The following is a 22,662-nucleotide window of genomic DNA, read 5'->3' as shown; positions in this document are numbered from 1 at the left end:
TGTCACAAAGCTCATGTCATTTCAAGTGCAAATATGCAAATATGACAATGAGCTCAGTGTACTCCCATGGCTTCCACAGTCACCAAATCAATCCATCAAAGTACTGGCCCTGTATGTTTCCCCAATTCTAGAGCAACTGTAAAGTGGATCCGCCAGAGATGATCACTGATCCGACGGTGTTAATAAATGTCTGATCTATCAATCCCGACCGCTATAATTAGGATTGGGGAATCAGAATTTTTAAACAAGTTTAACATTCCCAGCCATCGTGGATTGGGACATTGACCCCATACATCTGTAATGTATGGGGGCGTGATGGAATAGGAGATTCCAGCATGAATGGGCAGCCGACAAATATGTGGCAATTGTTTGATGCTGTTATGTCAACATGGACCAGAATCTCTAAGGAACGTTTCCAGGGTCTTAGCTGTGCACAGCGACTATTCATAAAGCCGGAGGGGCTGGGGGCATAGCCAGCAGCTCACGGAGCTGTTTGGCATGCCCCCACAGCGGCGGAACTGGGGGCGTGGCCACGCAGCAGCACCGCAAGCACAGGCCATGCCCCTCACCTGCTAAGCCATGCCCCAAAACTTTTAGCGCTCACCGCAGCTTTAAATGTTGGGAGGTATGTGTATCAAAGTGTTTTTCCAAAATAGAATTTCCAATCTGCAATGTGAGTTTTAAAACCTGCTATTATAAAGCCACATGTAAAACTGCATGAAAAGACACCATTTTATAGACTGATTCTTATGGACGAGATCGCTCTCATGTGTAGATCAGGGTTGCCTACTTTTGAAAAATCATTTCAGGGAGAAATATTAAAGCTAAGGGGCGGGCCTTGCATCGCTAAGGGGCGGGCCTTGCATCGCTAAGGGGCGGGCCTTGCATCGCTAAGGGGTGGGCCTTGCATCGCTAAGGGGTCCCTACAGTATTTTGATAAGCATGCAGCCAGGTTGGTAGTGGGGACACTGACAGTGCTGGGAGACCAGGCAGAGGGAAGTCAGGGAAGGAGTAGTGGGGGCAGTGCTGGGAGAACAGGCAGAGGGGAATCAGGGGAGAGAGCAAGGAATGAATAGTGTAGTGGGGACAGTGCTGAGACACCATGCAGAGGGGAGTCAGGGAGAGGGCAAGGAATGAATAGTGTAGTGGGGACAGTGCTGGGACACCAGGCAGAGGGGAGTCAGGGAGAGGGCAAGGAATGAATAGTGTAGTGGGGACAGTGCTGGGACACCAGGCAGAGGGGAGTCAGGGGGAGGCCAAGGAATGAATAGTGTGGTGGGGACAGTGCTGAGACACCATGCAGAGGGGAGTCAGGGAGAGGGCAAGGAATGAATAGTGTAGTGGGGACAGTGCTGGGACACCAGGCAGAGGGGAGTCAGGGGGAGGCCAAGGAATGAATAGTGTGGTGGGGACAGTGCTGGGACACCAGGCAGAGGCATGGGCTGGCTAGAAACTTTCAGCGCACGCACACCCCCCCACAACCCAGTGCAGCAAGGATTTAAAAAAATCTATCTATATCTATAATAAGTTATTTGTAAAATCAATGTCCAAGGATGTTCACCCTTTCCATTGCACCGCCGGTAGACGCCCTCTGGCTCTCCCCTTCCACCCTGTTATAGCTGCGGGGGTCCATTAAGCGCAGCAATCACAGTTTCCTCTGTCTCCTCGGCGCAATATGCACCAGTCAGCCCCAGGACAGTGACACCGCACCTGTCCGAGTGGAATGCGGTACACTGCCGCCACTGCCTGAGAGGAGAGTCTGGTGAGAGAGGGCGAGCAAGTAAGTAAGTCAGTAGTCGCGGGGACAGTGCCGGGAGAGCAGTGAAGCACTTACCCAGCCGCCCCTTACACACGCTGTTCTTTGGAACTTCTTCCTCTTTCCTCAGTTGCCGATGCAGTGTAATCGCGTCGGCGGCATCTAGCGCATGCGCAGTTAATAGCGCGCAAGCGAGGCGGCGGCTGCGGGGGAAAGGGGCCCTCTTCCGGGAGTCCGTGAGATGTCCCAAGATTCCGGGAGTCTCACGGACATTCCGGGAGAGTCGGCAACCCTGTAGATCAGTTAGTTTTGTAACTGCAAATAGGTGCATGGTTTGGGGGAGAGGAAAATAGAACAGCTGCAGGAGACTCCCTGAAATAGCAGCAATTTCCCTCTCTCCCTGATTAGTCTAACAATCTCCCTCACTTCACCTAGCCCACATTACACTGTTACATTTTTGGGGAAAAAAGGAATGAGAGATACAGTAGATACATTTACATTGAATCATCATCACCATTTCCCAGCACTTTACCAAGTATAGTAGCTCTTACTAACTGCTTTGGGCTCATCTACATTTGGATATGTCATTTTAAAAGATTCCTCTCAGATGTAGCAGCACACACCCACGCTTCTAGGTGCCACGTTCACAATCTCTTTTCACAATCTCTCCATACATGGAACTAGACATGCCCTTTGGGAGGAGCATGACAGGCCCCCTCAATGGGGCCCTTTGCAAAACTTTATTACCAACTATAATCTGTATGCCGGCAACGTATGTGAAGGGGGCAGGTATGGGAAGGGGGGGGGAGCGATGCAGCGGTTGTGTGTGCCCTACAGGTGGTGCGCCAGTGGTGCACAGCTGGAGGCATCACTGGCACACACCTACCTGTCAGTGGCATGCCCACTCATACAGCACAGCTTAGCCCGAGAAATATCTGGGCATACCAACAAAGAGGTTATTAAGAGTTTAAATCTAATATACACAGTGCATACCTCCCAACATGACCCATTCCAGGAGGGACAAAACCCTCTTAATTTATGATTGCAATCAACTGTGTTGAAAAGCCTTTCCTATAAATTAAATAGTTCAACACAGGTGATACCAATCAAATAATAAGAGGGAAGACCAAATAGAGAGCATTTTGTCCCTCATGGAATGGGTCATGTTGGGAGGTATGCACAATCTATACACCCCCCCCCCCCCCCACACACACACACACACACACACACACACACACACCACCATCTTGTTTTATAGTAAAGGATACGATCTCTAGAATACCATTGGTTGCAATAGGCAACATCTCCAGTTGTTCCCTTTAGAAAGTTTGATATATCTCTGCCCTAGAGACAATTGCAAAAAGGAGTCCAGAAAGTTACTGCAAAACTACATCTGTCATACTCTATATGCAACTCTTCTCTAATTATAGCATATAGCTGCATCAAGAGCACTAAGTAACACTCATCATCATGATGTATCCTTGTACCTGAATGTATGAAGGCAAACCTCCTGTAAATTGTACAGATACTGTAGGTGTTAGATACAGCTGGAAGCATTGCATCGGGATGTCATTGCTGTACTGCACCTACACATAAATGGCCCACATCCATTGCATCACCCAAGAGGAGTAACCAGTATAATGTGAGGTAAACACAACGTACAAGGTCAGGAGTCCTTACAACTTCGTTTCTGCATGATGTATATTTACGCAGCAAAATGACTTATGTACAACTCCTACACCAGGCGCTATCGGTTCCAGCACAGGGTTCAGTTTGCAGACCAGCTGTTTGCTATAAACAGAGAGCGGCTTATTATAAACCACACGCCATTTGCGTCCTTCAAAACCAACAGAAATCACATGCAATTTTACATAAGCTGCTGCTTAGTAAATAATGTGGTTTGTGTTTTTAAAACCACATGCAAAATCGAACTTGGCCACATCCTCGCTTCGGTCTTTTTATGGCTGTGGTGTGGAAATAAACAAGACTTACCAAGGGGGCTTATATGCAGAGTGATACAGATAGGATGCCTGCCAACCTGCATGTACCTTTCATCTCACTGTGTCTGTATATAACCTGCTTTATGATAGTTTCCAGGTAATAAACTGATCCTATGGCAGTGAATAATCAGCCTGATTCAGGCTGACTAGGAAGGGGTCGGATTTGTCCCCGTTCCGATGGGGTGGGGGGGTCCTGTGCAATTAAGCGCATGTGCCGCCTCCTGTGCAAAAGCCTAGGTGAGTATCAGACTTGCGTGGCATTCGCACGGGAAGGGGAGGGAGGGGTGAGGGAGCGGGGCGGAATCAGGGGAACATTCCCATAAAAACCGATGCCTGCTCGGGGTGGGTGGCTGACATCACCCGCCATAGAGTGATTTCTTTCCCCTTTGGTTGCATGCAAGGGGATGTGTTCCAGTACACAGCCCCTCTCATACTAGTGAGGAGATGCAGGCGGTGCGGGTTTTTATTGGGTGGGCGGTCGGGGTGGTGCTTACCAGAGTGTACGCTGCCTACATTTATATACAGTAGTAGTTAAGGCTGAATAAACACTTGCGTCCTTCGGGTTCAAGCTTTGTTAGTGTGTATGATCTTTTAGCTTCATCCCTTATTATACGTAGTGTATTCTCCTATATTTAAACTAAGACAGATTATGATTGTTATTTGTACCCCTGGATGTTTTTACCCAATAGATGTTTGTCCAACCTTATTTTATTTATTGTGTCTGCCGACACCATCTCTCCAGGAAGAGAGTTATATCCTCTTGCTGAGTGAGTTCCATAAAGGATTTATGATATTTCAATTGCTGTGATATAACTGCTCCTTCACAGGGCTAACATGATGCAGGGACGGAAGGCGCCTCAAGGCCCCCATACACTACAAAGATATATCTGATGTTGAAGTTGGATGCAATTTCCCCTGAACTCCCCCTGGACCTTCCCGGGAGTGATTCCATTTCCAGCCGATTTGGTACTTTGGTGTAATTTTTTGCCTAAGATATATCTCATGCGATTAATCAAGCTGAGATTGCATGAGATATATCTTATGGTAAACAATTGTACCATAGGATATATCTGATGGGTTTGATTAAAGGGCTAGAGGAACTGGAAATGTCAGTCAAACTTCCTGAAATATATCACATACAATATATCGCATGCACAAAAAACACTCCTTTTTCCCTCTGATTCCATCTGATTCCAATAAATCACAGGTGCGGTATGACGGTCAGATGGAAAACACAAACGATGTGGCACTTTTCAGACGATATATCGACCTCAATGGTCGTAATCGGCCAAAATTGTACAAAATCCTTTTAGTGTATGGGGACTTCACTCTCGCTCTGCTGGCTTTCCACCATTAGCTGCACTCAGCAGTATAGGAATAGCTCCTGCAGATCGTGCAGTGGCTTGGAGGTGCTGGGTAGCAGTTGCGGGGCTATGGCTATATCACTACCAAGACCTGCATATACTTTTCTGCAGTCCCGGTGTGCCTGCCTTCATTGAAAATATCCCTCTCATTTCTAATGGGTTCAGGAGCGAGAGACCCGGTGATGATAGCAACAATGGCTGCCAGTGGGGAAGGAATCCTCCAACAATGAGCAGGATGTGGCACAGTGGTAACGGTAGCAGCCCCTGACGACAAGCAGGAATGGGAGGGGCGGGAATAATTATAGAAATGCCACTGGCTGCACGGATTACATTCATTTATCCTCCTGGGTCCTCTCCCCTGCTCTGTGAACACTGGCCACCAGCATTCTCTCCTGCTCTTATTAAATTATTTTATTGGGAGAGATTCTCGCACACACTTATTAAATATTAAGAAAAAGGTTGGAAGCATGAACCCGAAAGTTTATACCTAAAAAATAGTTCTCAGGAAAACTTTGCCTGTGTTAATCAATTTAATCACAGGCCACGTGAAATACAAGCTATAGCAAAAGTACATTGACAAATACTTCACTCGGACAGTGCCCTATAACCACCTAGCACTAAATGAATGCCCTGTTTTTCCAGGGAATACAACTTACGTGATCTTTTAGTATTTCGTCACTTTTTTATCCAATAAAGTAAAACCCAGGACACAGGTTAGGAATGTTCTAGAAGGTGCTAGATGAATGATAAGTATAATCTGGTTGGTTGCTCTAGGCAACTTCTCCACATTTGAAAACCAGCACTTTAGTAAACATATGGTTCACAGTCATGTCCACATACATCTATCCTCAGTGTGCTACAAGTCACATAATGCGTGAGCGCTGAGCGTCTTTGTGTTTGACTTATTCTGTAAAAATGCGTGTAATTCACATATATGATATGCACATATTTTGTGTGCGACTGTGGCTGCATCTACATGCAAAATGCCATGTTAGATTGTCAGCGGCTATGACACTGTAACGTAGCATTTCATATGCAGATCCAGCTGCAGTAGCACACAGCATAGACAGGGTCTGTCCGGAAAGTAATGCGAATCAAAAACCAAATCCATACTCAAAAGGGGCCTTATTTTGGTTCATTCTTTCTGACAAAATCCTTCTTAGATGGACAAAACCATGTGCACTGCAGGGGGGGCAGCTGTAACATGTGCAGAGAGAATTAAATTAGATTTGGGTGAGTAATTTTGTTTCTGTGCAGGGAAAATACTGACTGCTTTATTTTTACACTGCAATATAGATCTCACTTTGAAGTAAAACCCCACCCAAATCTAATTCTCTCTGCACATGTTACATCTGCCCTACCTGCAGTGCACATGGTTTTGTCCATCTAAGAAGGATTTTGTCAGAAAGAGTGAACCAAAATAAGGCCCATTGTCTTTTTCAACTCGAAGGGTGGTCCACAAGGAATTTCTACCTACCGGTCAAACTGTCAACAGTGCATTTTACATAGAAGTGCTCAATCACATTAGAAAAAGGGTCCTCTGCGTCTGCAAGGAGATTGCCACAGCCTGGATCCTCCATCGCGACAATGTGCCAAGTCACACATCACTGCAAGTGAGGGAGTTTTTGGCTAAGCACAAGTGACAACGCTTCCATCAACCACCCTACAGTCCGGATCTTGCCCCGGCTGACTTCTTTTTGTTCCCCGCAGATCAAATGCAGCCTAATAGGACACCATTTTCAGACTGTAGAAAAAGGAGATGTGGCTGCGACAAGGGCACTCAAGGATGTACCAGTTAATGCCTTCCAGGAGGCGTACCAAACTTGATGGACATGCTGGCAACGGTGTATTGATGCTGACGGGTCATACTTTAAAGATTATTAGCCCTATGTATCTGAAAGTTCAATAAATAGTTTTTCCCGGATTTAGTCTCGTTACTTTCCGGACAGACCCTGTGCAGTAGGCATGTCATTTTGATCAGCATAAACTGGTTGTATCCAATATGCATTGCTTTGAGAATAAGCAGCATTTTAACAGAAAAGATCCCACACAAAGAGGCTCAGCTCTACCATATTGCAGAGTATGAAGGACTGTTAGGAGGCTAGATGTACTTGTACACACCTGTATCTGTTGGGCACAGTGAGTGTGAAATGAACTGGAGATAACTAATGCTGTCCTCACAAACATCTCCATTTACTAACCATAACGTACTGTACCAGAGGGACAGCATTGTCGTAAACCAACAGTGCTTATTAACCTAATAAAGGACATAGGTTCATGTGAGTTTTGTTATGATAACTTCATATAATAAATTATCTATTTCTCCATCCATCTTTGTCCTCCCAGATTGATTAAACATACCCATTTCCATTCAACAAAGATATTTCATAATTCAGGTTTTTTTGCAACATTTAAGCCCACTAGCTTTTGATAAATGACCTCCATGCTTGTCCCATGCATTAGTACGGTCTAATAACTTAATTACATGTATATCTCTCTTGCCTGGAGGACTAACTTAACAATACTATCTTGTTCCAGGCAGGCTGAAACTCCTGTCCTGTCAATCACAGTTACAAGCAAGTTTAGAAAAGCCCATACTGGGTCTTATTGAGTTATACCCATTGTCTAAAAACTAAATGCACTGTTTCATCCCAGCAAAACTCCATCTTCATTTCATGACATTATTGAATTACAATTTTTTTGTCCTGTTCTTCTCCCATTAATCATCCATGTGAAAGGGTCTTCTATAAACCAATGGTATTTGTGACATAGGATATAACCTTCATCTCTGCTAAGATAATTGGGTAATGTCAGAGCTTTAATTATATTGTTCTGTCAAAATCCAAAGGCCTTGCCTTAATTTATGAAATGATAAAAAGAGAGAAGACAATGAGAAGACGTATCAAGATGCCAAAAGACATTTAGCGTAACCTGTTTGGAACAAGTACTGTCATTTCACCCCCAGTGTTAGGAGTCCACCGTTCTGGTCTGATACTTGGTAAGGTAATGTCCTTGATACAGTACTTCTGTATGACACTACTGTATGTCCTATACTGTATGTTGGAAATAACACTCCAAGTTTATTACTATACTGTAAAGTGCAATGTCTGGGATTTGCTTAAAAAGTAATAACAGAGTGGCAGTGGGATATAACATTACAGAGGTTCCCTCTGCTGGTGTAGGGATTTCCAACACCTTGACTGCCAGTGCTACCACTGAAAAATTGCATTATCATGGACCTGCCTCGTGACGTAATTACCGGCCAGTCTGGGAGAACAGGCAAGTATGCATTAGAGATGGTAATAAGCTACAGTCACTGATAAGAAGTGATGGTTCTAGGAGGCCTGCCTATTTTGCCAGCCCCGTTCTCCACAATGTTTGCTATTAGGTAATGCTAAAATTGTGGAAGGACATTTTGGGAAGTGCACTTTCAGAACACACACTAGCAGTTACATATCTCAAGCAGATACTGTAGTCTATATACCATAAATGTACATTTTAAAAAAAATCCGGTACTTGTTTCCTAGAAACAATCGCGGCCATCGTGTACCTTTAAGTTAAGGTACACGATGGCCGCGATGGACCCGATTTCCTTTGAAATCAGGTCCATTTTGCCGGCAAAGGGAAAATCGCGGGCATCGCGTCGGTCGCGACCATTAACATTGGCCCCGAGGCGACCGACGCGATGCCCGCGATTTTGCCATAGGCTTCAATGTTAAAATATTTTTTAACATTGAAATCGGGAGCATTGCGTCCGTCTTGTGCCATTATAATGGCACAAGATGAGATGGACTTGATAAAGTCCATCTCACATAGTAAAAAATGTGAAATGGGCCAATATGACCCATTTCACATTATATATGTCCCCGTCGTCACCCCACTATTGACGTGAACCCGAAGCGTGGCGAGCGCAGCGAGCCCGCGAGGGGCGGCGGTGCGCGTCCTCCGACCTTTTCATTCCCCTACTATCCACGTCGGCGTGGAGTCGACAATATATAATGTGGCGAGCGCAGCGAGCCACCGAGCCCGAAGCGTGGCGAGCGCAGCGAGCCCCGCGAGGGGACGCGTATACCTGTGAAATTATACGCGTCCCCTCGCGGGGCTCGCTACGCTCGCCACGCTTCGGGTTCGGTGGCTCGCTGCGCTCGCCACACTATATATTCTCAACTCCACGCCGACGTGGATAGTAGGGGAATGAAAAGGTCGGAGGACGCGCACCGCCGCCCCTCGCGGGCTCGTTGCGCTCGCCACGCTTCGGGTTCACGTCAATCTTGGGGTGGGGTTTACGCTGTAAAATTGGGGGTCTGGGGAATATTTTACATTGAATCCAATGTAAAATCGGGTCCCAGGGACCCTATTCACATTTGATTCAATTAAAAAATCGGGTCGGTCGCATCGCATGCGACCAAATCGCATGCGATGCGATCGATGCGATTTTTCCGACACGACCACCCCGATGGAAATCGGTGTGGCCGTGCTAGGAAACAAGTACCAAAAATCCTTGAAGCGAAATATGCTATTTCTCACTGAAATTTTGTAGCAGGTACACAGTTTATCAGGTAATCAGCATAAGCAAGAAAGGTTACAGCATTGCAGTATACAGGTGTCGTAGAACAGTATATACTCTTCAGAAAGCTCTAGTGGTCCCTACCATAACCCACACCCTGGCCTATCACTTGGGCAGCTATTCCACCATCCAGAGCAATGACCTCCTGCCCTACAAACCCTTATGTCAGGAGAGCACAGGTGCTTGCTAATCAGGCCAACCCTGTGACTTTTGCATTGCTATACCTAAAATACTCAATATTTCATTTGAAAATTATCCATGCCTTTCCTCACACAATCCCTCCTAAATTGATTAGCAGTGCTCCTCAGAGTGATGTCTGTTTTCTATAACATCACTGAACAGTAGTAATAATTAAACTTGTATTGTGATTGAAGAACTTTTGTGGGTAACGTGTTTTGGACACAATACCCCAAAGTACAGTACAGGTAAGAGTAATTAGTAATTAAGCTACATAAATGTTTTGCCTAGAATCTATGAAATAAATGTACTTGAGTAATTTAAACCCAAAAGCAAAAAGCCAGCAAATACATAAAAATGATTTTGTCTCTGAGCAGCGGGATTAGTTTTTTTCACTGCTCATATTACCAGTATATGAATGAAATTGCTGTTCCGGTACACCTGGGAATCAAGTTGTTTGGCTTTATTTTCGAACAAAGATACACTAACTATTGTTCCGTTAAGCCTAGAGAAGTCTCTTTATGGTTAATGTTGATCTTGTAATCGCTTTGCTATACTAACTGTCATAGCGCTATATGGTATAATATGCACTTAGGTCATAGTTGTTACTCTTCATTAACCTATTGTACGTTTCCTGGCAGCAATTACAGAGCAACTTGCAAAATACTCAAAGTTATAAAATGAAGTCATCTGTAATGTAGTCTTAAGTCACGTTCCCATGCCTACTATACTATTTGGTCTAAAACTTTGGATTTTAGTGAAAAACAATCTAACCAGGCTGCGTCCCGCTCCTGCTCTGCTGGTCTCCACTCTGGACAGCTCCATGTTAGGACTCCACAGCAGGGAACCTGCTCGGCACATGCCTCAACACCCGGGGTCATGTTCCCTCCCAGGAACACAGAACCGTTCCTCTAAGCTTCCTCCGTGCCTGATTGGAGGGAAATGCCAGCTTTATAAAACACAAGGGCCACACTGAGGACCCATTGCATTGTCTGCATGCTTGTCCTCCATTTTGCATGCAGAAGGCTGCAGGCTAAGGGCGGGATGTATTAATATACATCGCCGCCCTTCACCGCCTGTCCGCCAAGATGCCAGCGCATATGTTCTAACATATGCAGCTGGCATCGGGATGCGGTGACGGAGGCACCCCGCGATACCTGGAATGTGGTGTGTGGGGGGTCTCCGTCACCTCCCTGCTCCCTCCTGCATCCCTCACACCGGGGACAGCTAAGCAGGTTGTCCCCGGCGCCTCCTCCTCCCCCCCTGCAGCCGGAAGGACATCCAGCTGCATCACTAGGGGGAGGAAGGTGTTACCTTCCGGGTCCAGGTAAGCTTGAGGGAGGGGGAGAGGGGGGTCGGCGGGTTTGCGGCGGAGGCATCGGGCGGCAAAAAGAAGCCCATAGGCTTCTTTAGGGTATCGCCACCCAAAGTTGGCGATACCCTATAATGCGGTGACGTGGCGGTGGGGTTTTAATCATACTTGCCTACCTTACCCTGAGGTATGATCCCTGATCTATGAGGGAGAAAATGCTCTGTTTCTGGACATCCCTGGTAATGTATGATGGCCATCACCTGTGGAAAGCTAGTTAATTGATAAGAAAGGTGTTTCCCCAAAGGTGATGGCAATAATACATTACCAGGGAAGTCCAGGAACAGAGTATTTTCTCCCTCATGGAGAGGGGCAGGTAGGCAAGTATGGTTTTAATACATAGGAAAATGCGGTAAAACTGGGGTTTTACCGCATTTTCCCGTTAGTACTGTATATCCCGCCCTATAAGATGTGTAACCAGACATACTGGGTACATTCAGTGGATGTTGATAGCACAGCCACAGGAGGAGCCTTAAGTAAGAAGATGCAACATCGGATCATTGGTGTGAACATCGGACATCTGAGTCACTCTCACGCTGTAAGCGTCAGTTTTCTTAAACACTCTCTGTTGTTGGCCCACTGCCGCCGCCGGAAACCAGAAGTATGGCAATCATGCTGCGGCTATTGGGGCATTGCCCATGTGCGGCTGCTGTGCATGCGCAGAACAAAAAGTTGTCAACCAAAAAGTTTAAAGTATAGTGAGATTCACACACAGCTAATAGTTAGTGTCAAAATAATAGGGTAACCTAGACTACTAATATGACATTTGACCTAGAGTAAGGTTTGACCTTGAGTCAATAGAAATACAATGAAATAATTCAGGATGCAAGGTAAGAAGTGTGCACATTCTGTTCTATGTCATTGTAGGGTTGATACATGCTAATTGCCTTCCATCTATATGTTTGGACAGTTCAGAAATGTATCTTTCTCTTTAATGTCAGCAATCTACCACACATGCTAAAAAGCAGGCAGTGGTTTTCCAGAACAGTTACCCAGCCGTCCCATTCCAGGATTATTACATTTACTATATACTATACTATTTTATAGTTTAGCCAGTTCCTCGATTTATTAGTTTCAACCCTCTGTAAGAACATGTGTAAAAACATGTGTCTTTCATTTAATATTATTCTCCCTCCCTGTATCTACCCTGCTCTCATCATTCCCCTTTAATCTTCTTTGTATGTTTCTCTTTAGTTCTCCCCTCTCTGTCCCGTGTTCTGTTGAAATCGTGGTTGAAATTTAAAGTGTCCCTAAAAAATATTGCTACAGTGGCACCATGGGAAAGTCCAAACTGTTAGTAGGTGGGCCATACTGAGAGAAATGCATGCATCGCTGCTGTGAGTGTTATCACACAAAAACCACTAAGCACATATGGTGAATAAGTAGTAAACTGGGGCTAAACTGAGTTGATACTATAAAAATACAGGGTGAGTATCCCTTATCCGTATATCCAAAAACCAAAATATTCCGAAAACCGTGTTTATTCAACATATTTTGTTTTTATTCCCCCCCCCCTGCCCCTTTTTTGATCCTCTTCAGCAATGCACCGCTGGGACCGCTGAAGAGGAACATAAAGGCCGCTGTGGACGCCGGGGGACAATGTGGACGCCACCAGGGTACCACCAGGGAACCAGTTAAGCATGTTAAAAAAATTACAAAAACTGGGAAAATCCCTTATCCAAAATACTTGTGGTCCTGAGCATTTCGGATAAGGGATACTCAACCTATACAATTATAAATTGTTATATATGCCTTTGTACTGTTGCGCGTACAGGAGAACTCCCTCTTCTATAGTTATAATTAATACTATTTTAAGCACTGCAAACTGACACATATATTTTCATTTGATTATTTTTTTGTGTTCCCATTTCCTTTGTTTGATAACTAGGAAATCAATATGGCCACTGGGTTGACTCTTTAGTGCCAACAAAAAAAACTTTCATGTTATTGGTACAATGTCAACCTTCAAATGAGCTCTTTACATCCATCACTAAATGTAAGATCTCTATTGAGAAATAATGCTGGCCTTCCAACGGCAACTTCCGCTTTCAATTTGGCAAGTACATTGGACAGTCAAGGTTTCCTAATCTGAGTAGAAGAGGAAATTCACCGCTATTCCATGACCCTGACTTATTTCCTCACTGTACAAAGCAGATTTTTCCTCAGGAAGATCTCCACTTTATAATTACCATGCTTTTAGTTCTTTAGGGACTTTAATCTATCAGCAGTACAAAGAGCGCAGGGGGAGAAAGAGAATACACAAGAGAACGAGGCCCTCGGTCATGTTTGTTTAAGCACACTTCATACCTAATCAGCTCACAACATGTTCACCTGATGTCAGCTTGTGTGGCTAATGATGTGTAACCACCAAACACTACATACAGTACCAACAGCATCCTACTCAGCATTAAAAAAAATATATGTTTTGTATTAGTAATAGCAATTTAAGCTATATACTTTTTCCTTTGCTGATTACAATATAATATTACTAGGCTTTGTATTTTTTGGGAGAACTGGTTACCTTTGCATTCTGGCCTTTTGAGATACCTACTGATGTTAATGATGTATGTATAGTACATTGTTTAATTGTATTTGCATTATAATACTATTTGTACGCATATTAGTTCATAGTTCATTATACGGTTATATTATACAGTTATTTAAATGCCAATTTTTTTGTATTTTTTAGAAGGGTCAAAAACAATTAGAATTATATATGTTGAAACATAAATAAATGCATTTTATCTTAATAACAGCTCTAAACCAATTCTGTACTACCGCCAGGATACGGGTCCCCGGTATCCGGACATCAATTAGTATACCTGCAGTAGATTCCCAATTGCCTGATGCTGAACAATAAGTATGAGGGCAGCTCAAGCATGTGGCCAGGGAAGGGGGGTGGCTTAGCTTTAGGCACTTGTTGGAGGAATTTAGAATTGAGCAGCAGTGGGGGAAGGTTAGGGTTAGGCTGTGGGGTGGTGAGGTTTAGGCACTAGTGGAGGGATTTATGGTTAGGCTGTATGTGGCGTGGGGGTTAGGCACCTCAAAGGGGATGGGGGTTAGGGTTAGGCTGCGGGAAGATTAGGGTTAGGCTGCTAAAAGGGAGGGTTAAGGGGGGACTGGGAGAGGGAAAGTTTACATTAATGACCTCTGTCGGGATTGGCATGCCGGCATAGGCGAATCCAGGGGGTGGTCCGGGGGTGCACAGGACCACCCATTAGCCCATTTTGTAGCTGAGGGATGGGGCTTTCCAACGAGCCCAGCCCCGTGTCTCTAGTCCCCTGGGAACCGGAGATACTGCTAGGCAAAGCTGGAACGTTTTCCCTATAGGATAACATGGGACCCGCTAATTCCGACCCCCACCCAGTTCAACGGCTGCCAGTTCCCCCTTCGGCATCACTGAAGCTCGAGGTTGATCTCAGTCGAACCCAAATCGCTGGGCCTTCAATCTGATACCAGGCTGGATCCATATGGGTTAATTGGTTCCAGGGATATTGAGGTTAAACCGTTTTTTGTTTTTTTTTCATTTCTTAAATGTAATTTCATGACTGTTTATGTTCTTTGAGGGCAGATTTCTCTGTAACCAAACAGCCCAGTTTCACGGGACCAAAATCATTCGAAGCCAACTCAAAAGTTCTTCAATATGATACTGGTCTCATGTAAATGGGTCAGTTGGTTCCGAAGATATAGCTGGTTGGTTAAAGGGGGGTAGGGAGAGGGGAGTGGTTGTCTCTCCCGCTCACACCAGAAAATGCAGGGACTAGGCTGGTGTATAAGGGGTCAGCCTGGGAATGTCCTTGCATGATCCTTGGACCATATTCCCGGGTAAATCCCTGCATTTTCTGTTGTGAAAGGGGTATTATTTCAAACAGCCGTGACCTGCAGTGCTCTGAATACAGCCGGGCAGCCCCCTGCTCTCTGCCCAGCTGTCAATGACTGTCACCCCTGCAACTTCCGCTCCAATTCTCCCCACTTTCACCTCAGCCCGTCCCCCCTTTAATCATGTGGTGCCAGTGCCCGGCGTGCTCCCCCAACGTCATGCACAACAACAGCGCGCATAATATTTCAAATGTCCTCTCGGCTAGAGGGGACACCAGGAGGGGAGTGGGAGCGCGCTCTGCGCTGCGCTCTGTTCCTCCCCCCATAGAAGCAGTTGCACCGCTTTCCATCTCTCCCTGCAGCAGCAGCGAAGGCTCATATAACAATTTACAGTAAGTGGCACTTTTGGGGGCATTGCTTAAGGGACGCTACAAGTGGCGGTATGTGGGGGCATTACACATAATGTGTGGCTTAATGTGTAAGGGGCATTAAGGTGTGCAGCATCATGTGTAAGGGGCATTATGTGTGCAGCATCATGTGTAAGGGGCATTATGTGTGAAGATCATGTGTAAGGGACATTATGTGTGCAGCATTGTGTGTAATGGGTACTATGGTGCACGGCATCATGTGTAATAGGTACTATGGTGTGTGGCATCATGTGTAATGGGTACTATGGTGTGCGGCATCATGTGTAAGGGGCATTATGTGTGCAGCATCATGTGTAAGGGGCATTATATGTGCAGCATCATGTGTAAGCAGCATTATGAGTGCAGCATCATGTGTAAGGGACATTATGTGTGCAGCATCATGTGTAATGGGTACTATGGTCAGGGCCGGCGCCACCACTAGGCAGGTCTAGGCATTTGCCTAGGGCGCCGACCACTGGAGGGCGGCAGTTCGCTCCTCGCCCCCCGTGCAAAGGGGGTACCTGCCGGCTTCTGACAGGAGCCTGCAGTGGTGTCCTTGCCGCATGGGTACCTGCGGCTCTGTGTATAAAGCTGGCGGCGGTGGGGGGTCCCTGCAGTGAATAAGAAATAACTAGCACTATCCGCCGGGCTATGCGGCGGCGCGGGAAGCGCTGCCGGGTTTGAAAATATTGGCCGCACGCTGATTGGCTGAGATTCAGCCAATCAGCGTGCGGCCAGTGTTTTTAAAACAGAAGCGCTTCCCGCACTACCGCATAGCGCTAGTTATTTCTTATTCACTGCAGGGACCCCCCGACGCCAGCTTTATACACAGCGCCGCAGGTACCCGCGCGGCAAGGACACCACTGCAGGCTCCTGTCAGACGCCAGCATGGACCTCCTGCCCACTCCCCAGATGGCACAACAGGAACCGCCTGCTCCCACCCCCGGCACCGGGGCGCCCCAACCCCGACTCGCCTGGGGTGCTCCGATGCCTTGCACCGGCCCTGACTATGGTGCGCGGCATCATGTGTAATGGGTACTATGGTGTGCGAAATCATGTGTAATGGGTACTATGGTGTGCGGCATCATGTGTAATGGGTACTATGGTGCCATCAAGCTAGAACCCTCTAGCAATGAGCACATAGATAAGCAGCACTTATGTGGCATATATGTAATGGGCATCATGATGTGTGGCACAATGTGTAATGGGCATTATGGTGTGTGGCCTTATGTGTAATTGGCATTACTGTGTATGGTCTAAAGTGTAATACCACACCCCTTTTTGTGATGCCACGCCTCCTTCCCATGAGACCACGCCCCCTTTTTGAAGCGCGGCTACGCTGCGCAAAGGTCCCCCTTCTGTTATGTCTAGATCTGGGACCACCCATTACCATAATTCTAGATTCGCCTATGCATGCCGGCATCTGTGTGCAGGCATCCTGAGTGCAGGCATCCTGACTTCTGGTCATCTGAAGGTATCCCACCCGGAAAGTTGTGAATATGGACAAGGGGATGTGTTGGGTATGGGTAGTGGTGGAGATGAGGTTGATATGCTGGGCACAGGGCTGTGTATGGTGGAGATGAGGCTGATATGCTGGCCACAAGGCTGTGTATGGTGGAGATAAGGCTGATATGCTGGGCACATGGCTGTGTATGGTGGCGATGAGGCTGATATGCTGGGCACATGGCTGTGTATGGTGGAGATGAGGCTGATACGCTGGGCACATGGCAGTGTATGGTGGAGATGAGGCTGATATGCTGGACACATGGCTGTGTATGGTGGAGATGAGGCTGATATGCTGGACACATGGCTGTGTATGGTGGAGATGAGGCTGATACGCAGGGCACATGGAAGTGTATGGTGGAGATGAGGCTAATATGCTGGGCACATGGCTGCGCATGGTGGAGATGAGGCTGATACGCTGGGCACATGGCTGTGTATGGTGGAGATGAGGCTGATACGCAGGGCACATGGAAGTGTATGGTGGAGATGAGGCTAATATGCTGGGCACATGGCTGCGCATGGTGGAGATGAGGCTGATACGCTGGGCACATGGCTGTGTATGGTGGAAATTAGGCTGATATGCTGGGCACATGGCTGTGTATGGTGGAGATGAGGCTAATATGCTGGGCACATGGCTGCGCATGGTGGAGATGAGGCTGATACGCTGGGCACATGGCTGTGTATGGTGGAGATGAGGCTGATACGCAGGGCACATGGAAGTGTATGGTGGAGATGAGGCTAATATGCTGGGCACATGGCTGCGCATGGTGGAGATGAGGCTGATACGCTGGGCACATGGCTGTGTATGGTGGAAATTAGGCTGATATGCTGGGCACATGGCTGTGTATGGTGGAGATGAGGCCAGGGCCGGTGTAAGGCTTCTCAGCACCCTAGGCAAAACTTTAACCTACTGCCCCCACCACCCCTCCAAGGAGGCTCCCAAAAATCATTTGGTCCTCCCAGCCCTTCCCGGGAAAATGGACAAGTCCCCTGTTTTCCATGGAGGCCTCCCTTTGACACCCACAACAGAGTACAAGGAGGAGGGGGCAGTAAAGTAGGGAAGTATGCCTCAAGGAAAGTATGGTGGTGAGGTCTTAGAAGTTGCACATTCCTCATAGACAGCCATGATTTTTTGATAGGCAGACTTGGTGGTGCCCCCCCAGATCCTGGCGCCCTAGGCAGCTGCCTAAAGCTGCCTAATGGTAGAGCCGGCCCTGGATGAGGCTGATATGCTGGGCACATGGCTGTGTATGGTGGAGATGAGGCTGATATGCTGGGCACATGGCTGTGTATGGTGGAGATGAGGCTGATATGCTAGGCACATGGCTGCGTATGGTGGAGATGAGGCTGATATGCTGGGCACAGGGCTGTGTATGGTGGAGATGAGGCTGATATGCTGGGCACATGGCTGTTTATGGTGGAGATGAGGCTGATACGCTGGGCACATGGCAGTGTATGGTGGAGATGAGGCTAATATGCTGGGCACATGGCTGTGTATGGTGGAGATGAGGCTGATATGCTGGTCACATGGCTGCGTATGGTGGAGATGAGGCTGATTTGCTGGGCACATGGCTGCGTATGGTGGACATGATGTTGGTAACATTGCTGTTTATGGTGGACATGAAGATTTTATACTGAGCATAGGGCTGTGCTAGCTGGGCATATGATGTGCTATAATAATGTCTACATGACTGTGGTAGTATTATTTTACTAATGTAAAGAACTATAGGGGGTGAATTGGGCAGTATGTAGTGACCACCAAGCTATTATGCTGAATACAAGCTGTATGTGGAGGGCAAATAGTTTTAGACTTCCATATATTAAAATTCATTGAAACTCTACATTTTCTAGAATGTTTATGATTGGACCGCAAGGAAAATAACCTTACAGAATATTCTGAAAATCTCTTTTACTTTTGCGGTTTGATGTCCTATTGTGAAATCATAGCTTTCCAACTGCTAAAGGACTTGCTTTGTCAAGCAATGATTTACATCGGGGCTCAATCACCCATAGAATGCTCTTAGAGAACACAAATGAGCATAATAGTCCTGGGAAGTAATACCTGGAATTAAAATGAAACTGTGCTCTCACTAGTTACACAAATGTGGTTCTCATTACAGAGCATGTAACCTGTTCCAGTTGCAGGCTTACTTTAAGCATGCAAAGGCGTGGATGAATGAAAACCAATGCACATGTTCATGTTTGTCTCCAACAGTCCTATGAGAGCCATATATTAACCACCTGTAGCAAAATGAAAACATTATTTGAAACTAAATGTTTCTTATTTTCCACAGAATGTAAGCACTGGCTATGCACAAGTTGTTATTTTTAACAATGCCATCTGGATTTTCACTGACTGACTATGATCTTCAAACAAGCAGACATAATTTATCACTCATTCCATTCACTCAAAGCTCTTCGCTCTGCCAACCCTCATTCACATAGATGTTTTTCTTTAGCAATGACCACTCAATGTTCCTCAAAGACAAAAAAGTGCCAACGATTTACAAATATACCACAAGACTTGTGAGAAGCCTTCAGAGTCAGTAACGGAGTATAATTGTTTTTATAGGAAATATATAAATATTTTTAATGAATACCCTTTTTTGCAATAATTCAGTTTATGGGCCTGATTTTGAGTCGGACACAGTGGCAGTGTCTGGCTGGCAATATTTTACCTCTGGGAAAATGCAATCAAGTGGCCTGGCTTTTTGGTGTGGTGTATCTGATAACTTTCCGATTGACCTCGCCATTGTCCCCTGCATAGCACGCTGCTTGCTCCTCCATGGCGCTCTCATAAAACCCAACCTACATTAAACCCTGATAGCTTCCTACATAGCTATCTCATTGAGCATTGAGTCCTACCTGCAAATACTGTATAGCACTGAGCCCATCGCAGCAGTCACTTAAGGCCCATACACACTGGGCGACTTTGAGCTGAAAGTCGCTCAAAACAGCAGGTTTGAGGGGCTTTCAGCTCAAAGCCGCCCAGTGTGTATGGCTCCGCAATGAGTCCTGCTGCGCGCTACTGCAACATCGCCGGGAAAGGCGCTCATCTGCTGTTATACCAGCAGATGAGCGGCATTCAGGACGGCTTTGCATAACGTTCCGCTATGCAATGCCGTCCTCCCTCCTCCCCCACCTCCGTCGGCGCCGGGCAGGGGGAAAGCCACTCAGTCTGTATGCACTGAGCGGCTTTCCCCGCAGCGATGATAGTCACCATCGCTGTCCATACACGCTGGGCATAGTCGCCCAGTGTGTATGGACCTTTACCCCGCCACAGCACTCACTCTCCACTTTACAGAAGTCACTGGGCGGTATTCAATGAGAATACCTGCGAGGTGCAGCGAATCCTTTTTAGGATTCGCTGCACATTCGCCACGTTCCGGAGCCTCGCCGGCTCCGGTATTCAACGAGTCAGGGTGCAGTGAATATATGAATATGTAATGAGCGGCTCGGCTCCGGCGCCCCCTGCTGGCTGCTGTGAAAAAAAAAAATTTTTTTTTTTAAATTAAATATATATTCATGTGCTTACAGCACATGAATAAAAATAGCATGCCCCTCTTTAGAATAAAATTCCTGATTTTTTGACACCAAATGTAAAAAACAAAACACTTTATTTTAAAAGTTCACATTACACTTCTCCATAAAAAGATAGCGATTGCTACTCGGTGAATCATGGCGAAAAAAAACCTTCAAATGTATTCGCCATGTGGTCATTGAATAGGGTGATTCACCGTTTTTGTCAAAAATTCGCCAAACAGCACAAATTCGCCATAAAAACATGGCGAATCAGGCTCATTGAATACCGCCCAATGACTACACTAATTGGGGAAAATTTACTAAGATGTGAAATAAACTTCACATGTGATGTTGCTATGGGCAACCAATCAGAATCAACTTCTTATTTATTTAGCACCCTCTAGAAGATAGTAGACAGGATCTGATTGGTTGCCCATAGCAACATCACATGCGAAGTCTAATTCACATCTTAGTCAATTTCCCCCATTGTCTCTTTCACTGACCACCTTAAAGGACTCAGGGGTAGATTTATTAAGCTCGGGGAAGTGATAAAGTGCCTGGTTTTTATCACCAGCCAATCAGCTCCTAACTGTGAAGTTACAGGCTTGGTTTGAAAAATGACAGGTAGGAGCTGATTGGCCGGTGATAAAAACCAGACACTTTATCACTTCATCGAGCTTAATAAATCTACCCCTCACTCTCCCCCTCACTCTCCACATCACAGCTCTCACTAACTACACTCACTGTCTCTTTCACTTGTCATCTCACAGCACTCCCCCACCCTTCACTGTCCACCTCACAGGACTTTCTTCTCCCTTTAATTTCCACCACCCAGCACTACCTTCGACTCAGGGTCTATAAGTACCATGTGCTACAATTTTTGGAGCACACCCCACGCATTGTCCCCCAGGGGGAAAAAGTACTATACTAGACAACAAAAATACATGAAAAACTTGTGTCAACCATGTCCATGTTGCTCTTAAGTTTGTGTCAACCGTATGCCAATGTCGATGTATTGTACATCGACCATTTCCAGTGTTGACTTAGTCATGCCAATCATTAGTGGTTGACTTAGTGACTGTTGACCTAGACATTGTCAACCTAGGGACCACATACCGGAGCAATAATATTGTACCTGCGCAGCCCACCGACGCAGAGAAGCAATGGTTTCATCTGTGCATGCGTGGGAGTCACACAGCATATGCATCCTGATTTTGTTCATACAGCAGTATCACACTACAAACATAGATGCACCATAGCTTAGCTGAGATGTGACATGGAGGACAAAGGTGGTGGCTAAGCAAATGTACAGAAATGTTGCACCTTATGGGAGTGTCGCTGAAAATGTCTGCTAACAGAGGCACTCATACGCTCGCATAGGAAGAAATAATCAGAGGGAGAAATTGCACTTACCTGCTTAAAGTAAAGATGCAATAACCATTATTTCAGCATCTACAGATGCTGACAGTAGGCGTCTCAGGTCTTGCACATTCAGACACAAAGATGTACACCAGGAATGTGGCATTAGGGTAACGCCTCAGACACAACTGCTGCAAAATAGTCAAACAGCTGCGGATGTGACTTAAGCCCCGTATACACGGGGGAGATATATTGCTCAGTTTCTCCTTCTCATCAGCGACCAGAGATGGTCGCTGATGAAAGGGAACCTCTGCCGGCGGTGCCGCAGAGGTAATCAGCTGGTCGCAGGAGCATGTTCCTGCGAGCAGAGATTAGAATGGGGCTGAAAACGGGAGCGTGCACCCGGTGATTTATCGCCGGGTGCGCACTCCAATCATTGGCAATATGGTCGCCACCGACCATGTTTCCAGCGATTTCAGTCCCTATCGCCCCCGTGTGTACACAGCTTTAGAAATAGGTAATATGGGTTTATTTACAAAGTCCTGGGTTAGAAATGCCCAATATTTGAAAACCAATTTTGATTCTAAATGTAAACAAACCTGTATTAATATGCAAATTAGAGGTCTAGTTTCTTAGCTTAAATGTCAAGACAACAGGAACATTTGTTACAACACTCACCCTTTTGCTGTTCTCTTCCTCCTGAGCACTTCTAAATTCATGTTCCAAGTCAATGTCGTTGAACAGCCCGACTTCCTCACAGTTTTTCAAGAACCTAGTTGGAGTTGGTGTCTGGTCTGTGTAAAAAAAATCCAACAACAT

General features: G+C 46.1%; 1 protein-coding gene across 4 annotated transcripts in view; it reads right to left on the bottom strand.

Annotated features, from left to right (window-relative positions):
• The window catches only part of CREB5 (cAMP responsive element binding protein 5), a 420,873-nt gene that overhangs the window by 304,209 nt on the left and 94,002 nt on the right, over positions 1-22,662 (bottom strand). For all 4 annotated transcript variants that reach the window (XM_083188949.1, XM_083188952.1, XM_083188950.1 and 1 more), the window contains exon 4: positions 22,522-22,637. In XM_083188949.1, coding sequence (XP_083045075.1) covers positions 22,522-22,637 — 116 coding nt within the window. The remainder of the gene's footprint in view (positions 1-22,521; positions 22,638-22,662) is intronic.

Source organism: Crinia signifera, chromosome 5, assembly GCF_055691185.1.
Source record: "Crinia signifera chromosome 5, ASM5569118v1, whole genome shotgun sequence".
In the NCBI taxonomy this organism is placed as follows: Eukaryota; Metazoa; Chordata; class Amphibia; order Anura; family Myobatrachidae; genus Crinia; species Crinia signifera.
Note: the sequence above shows the minus strand (reverse complement) of the source record. Positions and strands in the feature narration are given on the sequence as shown.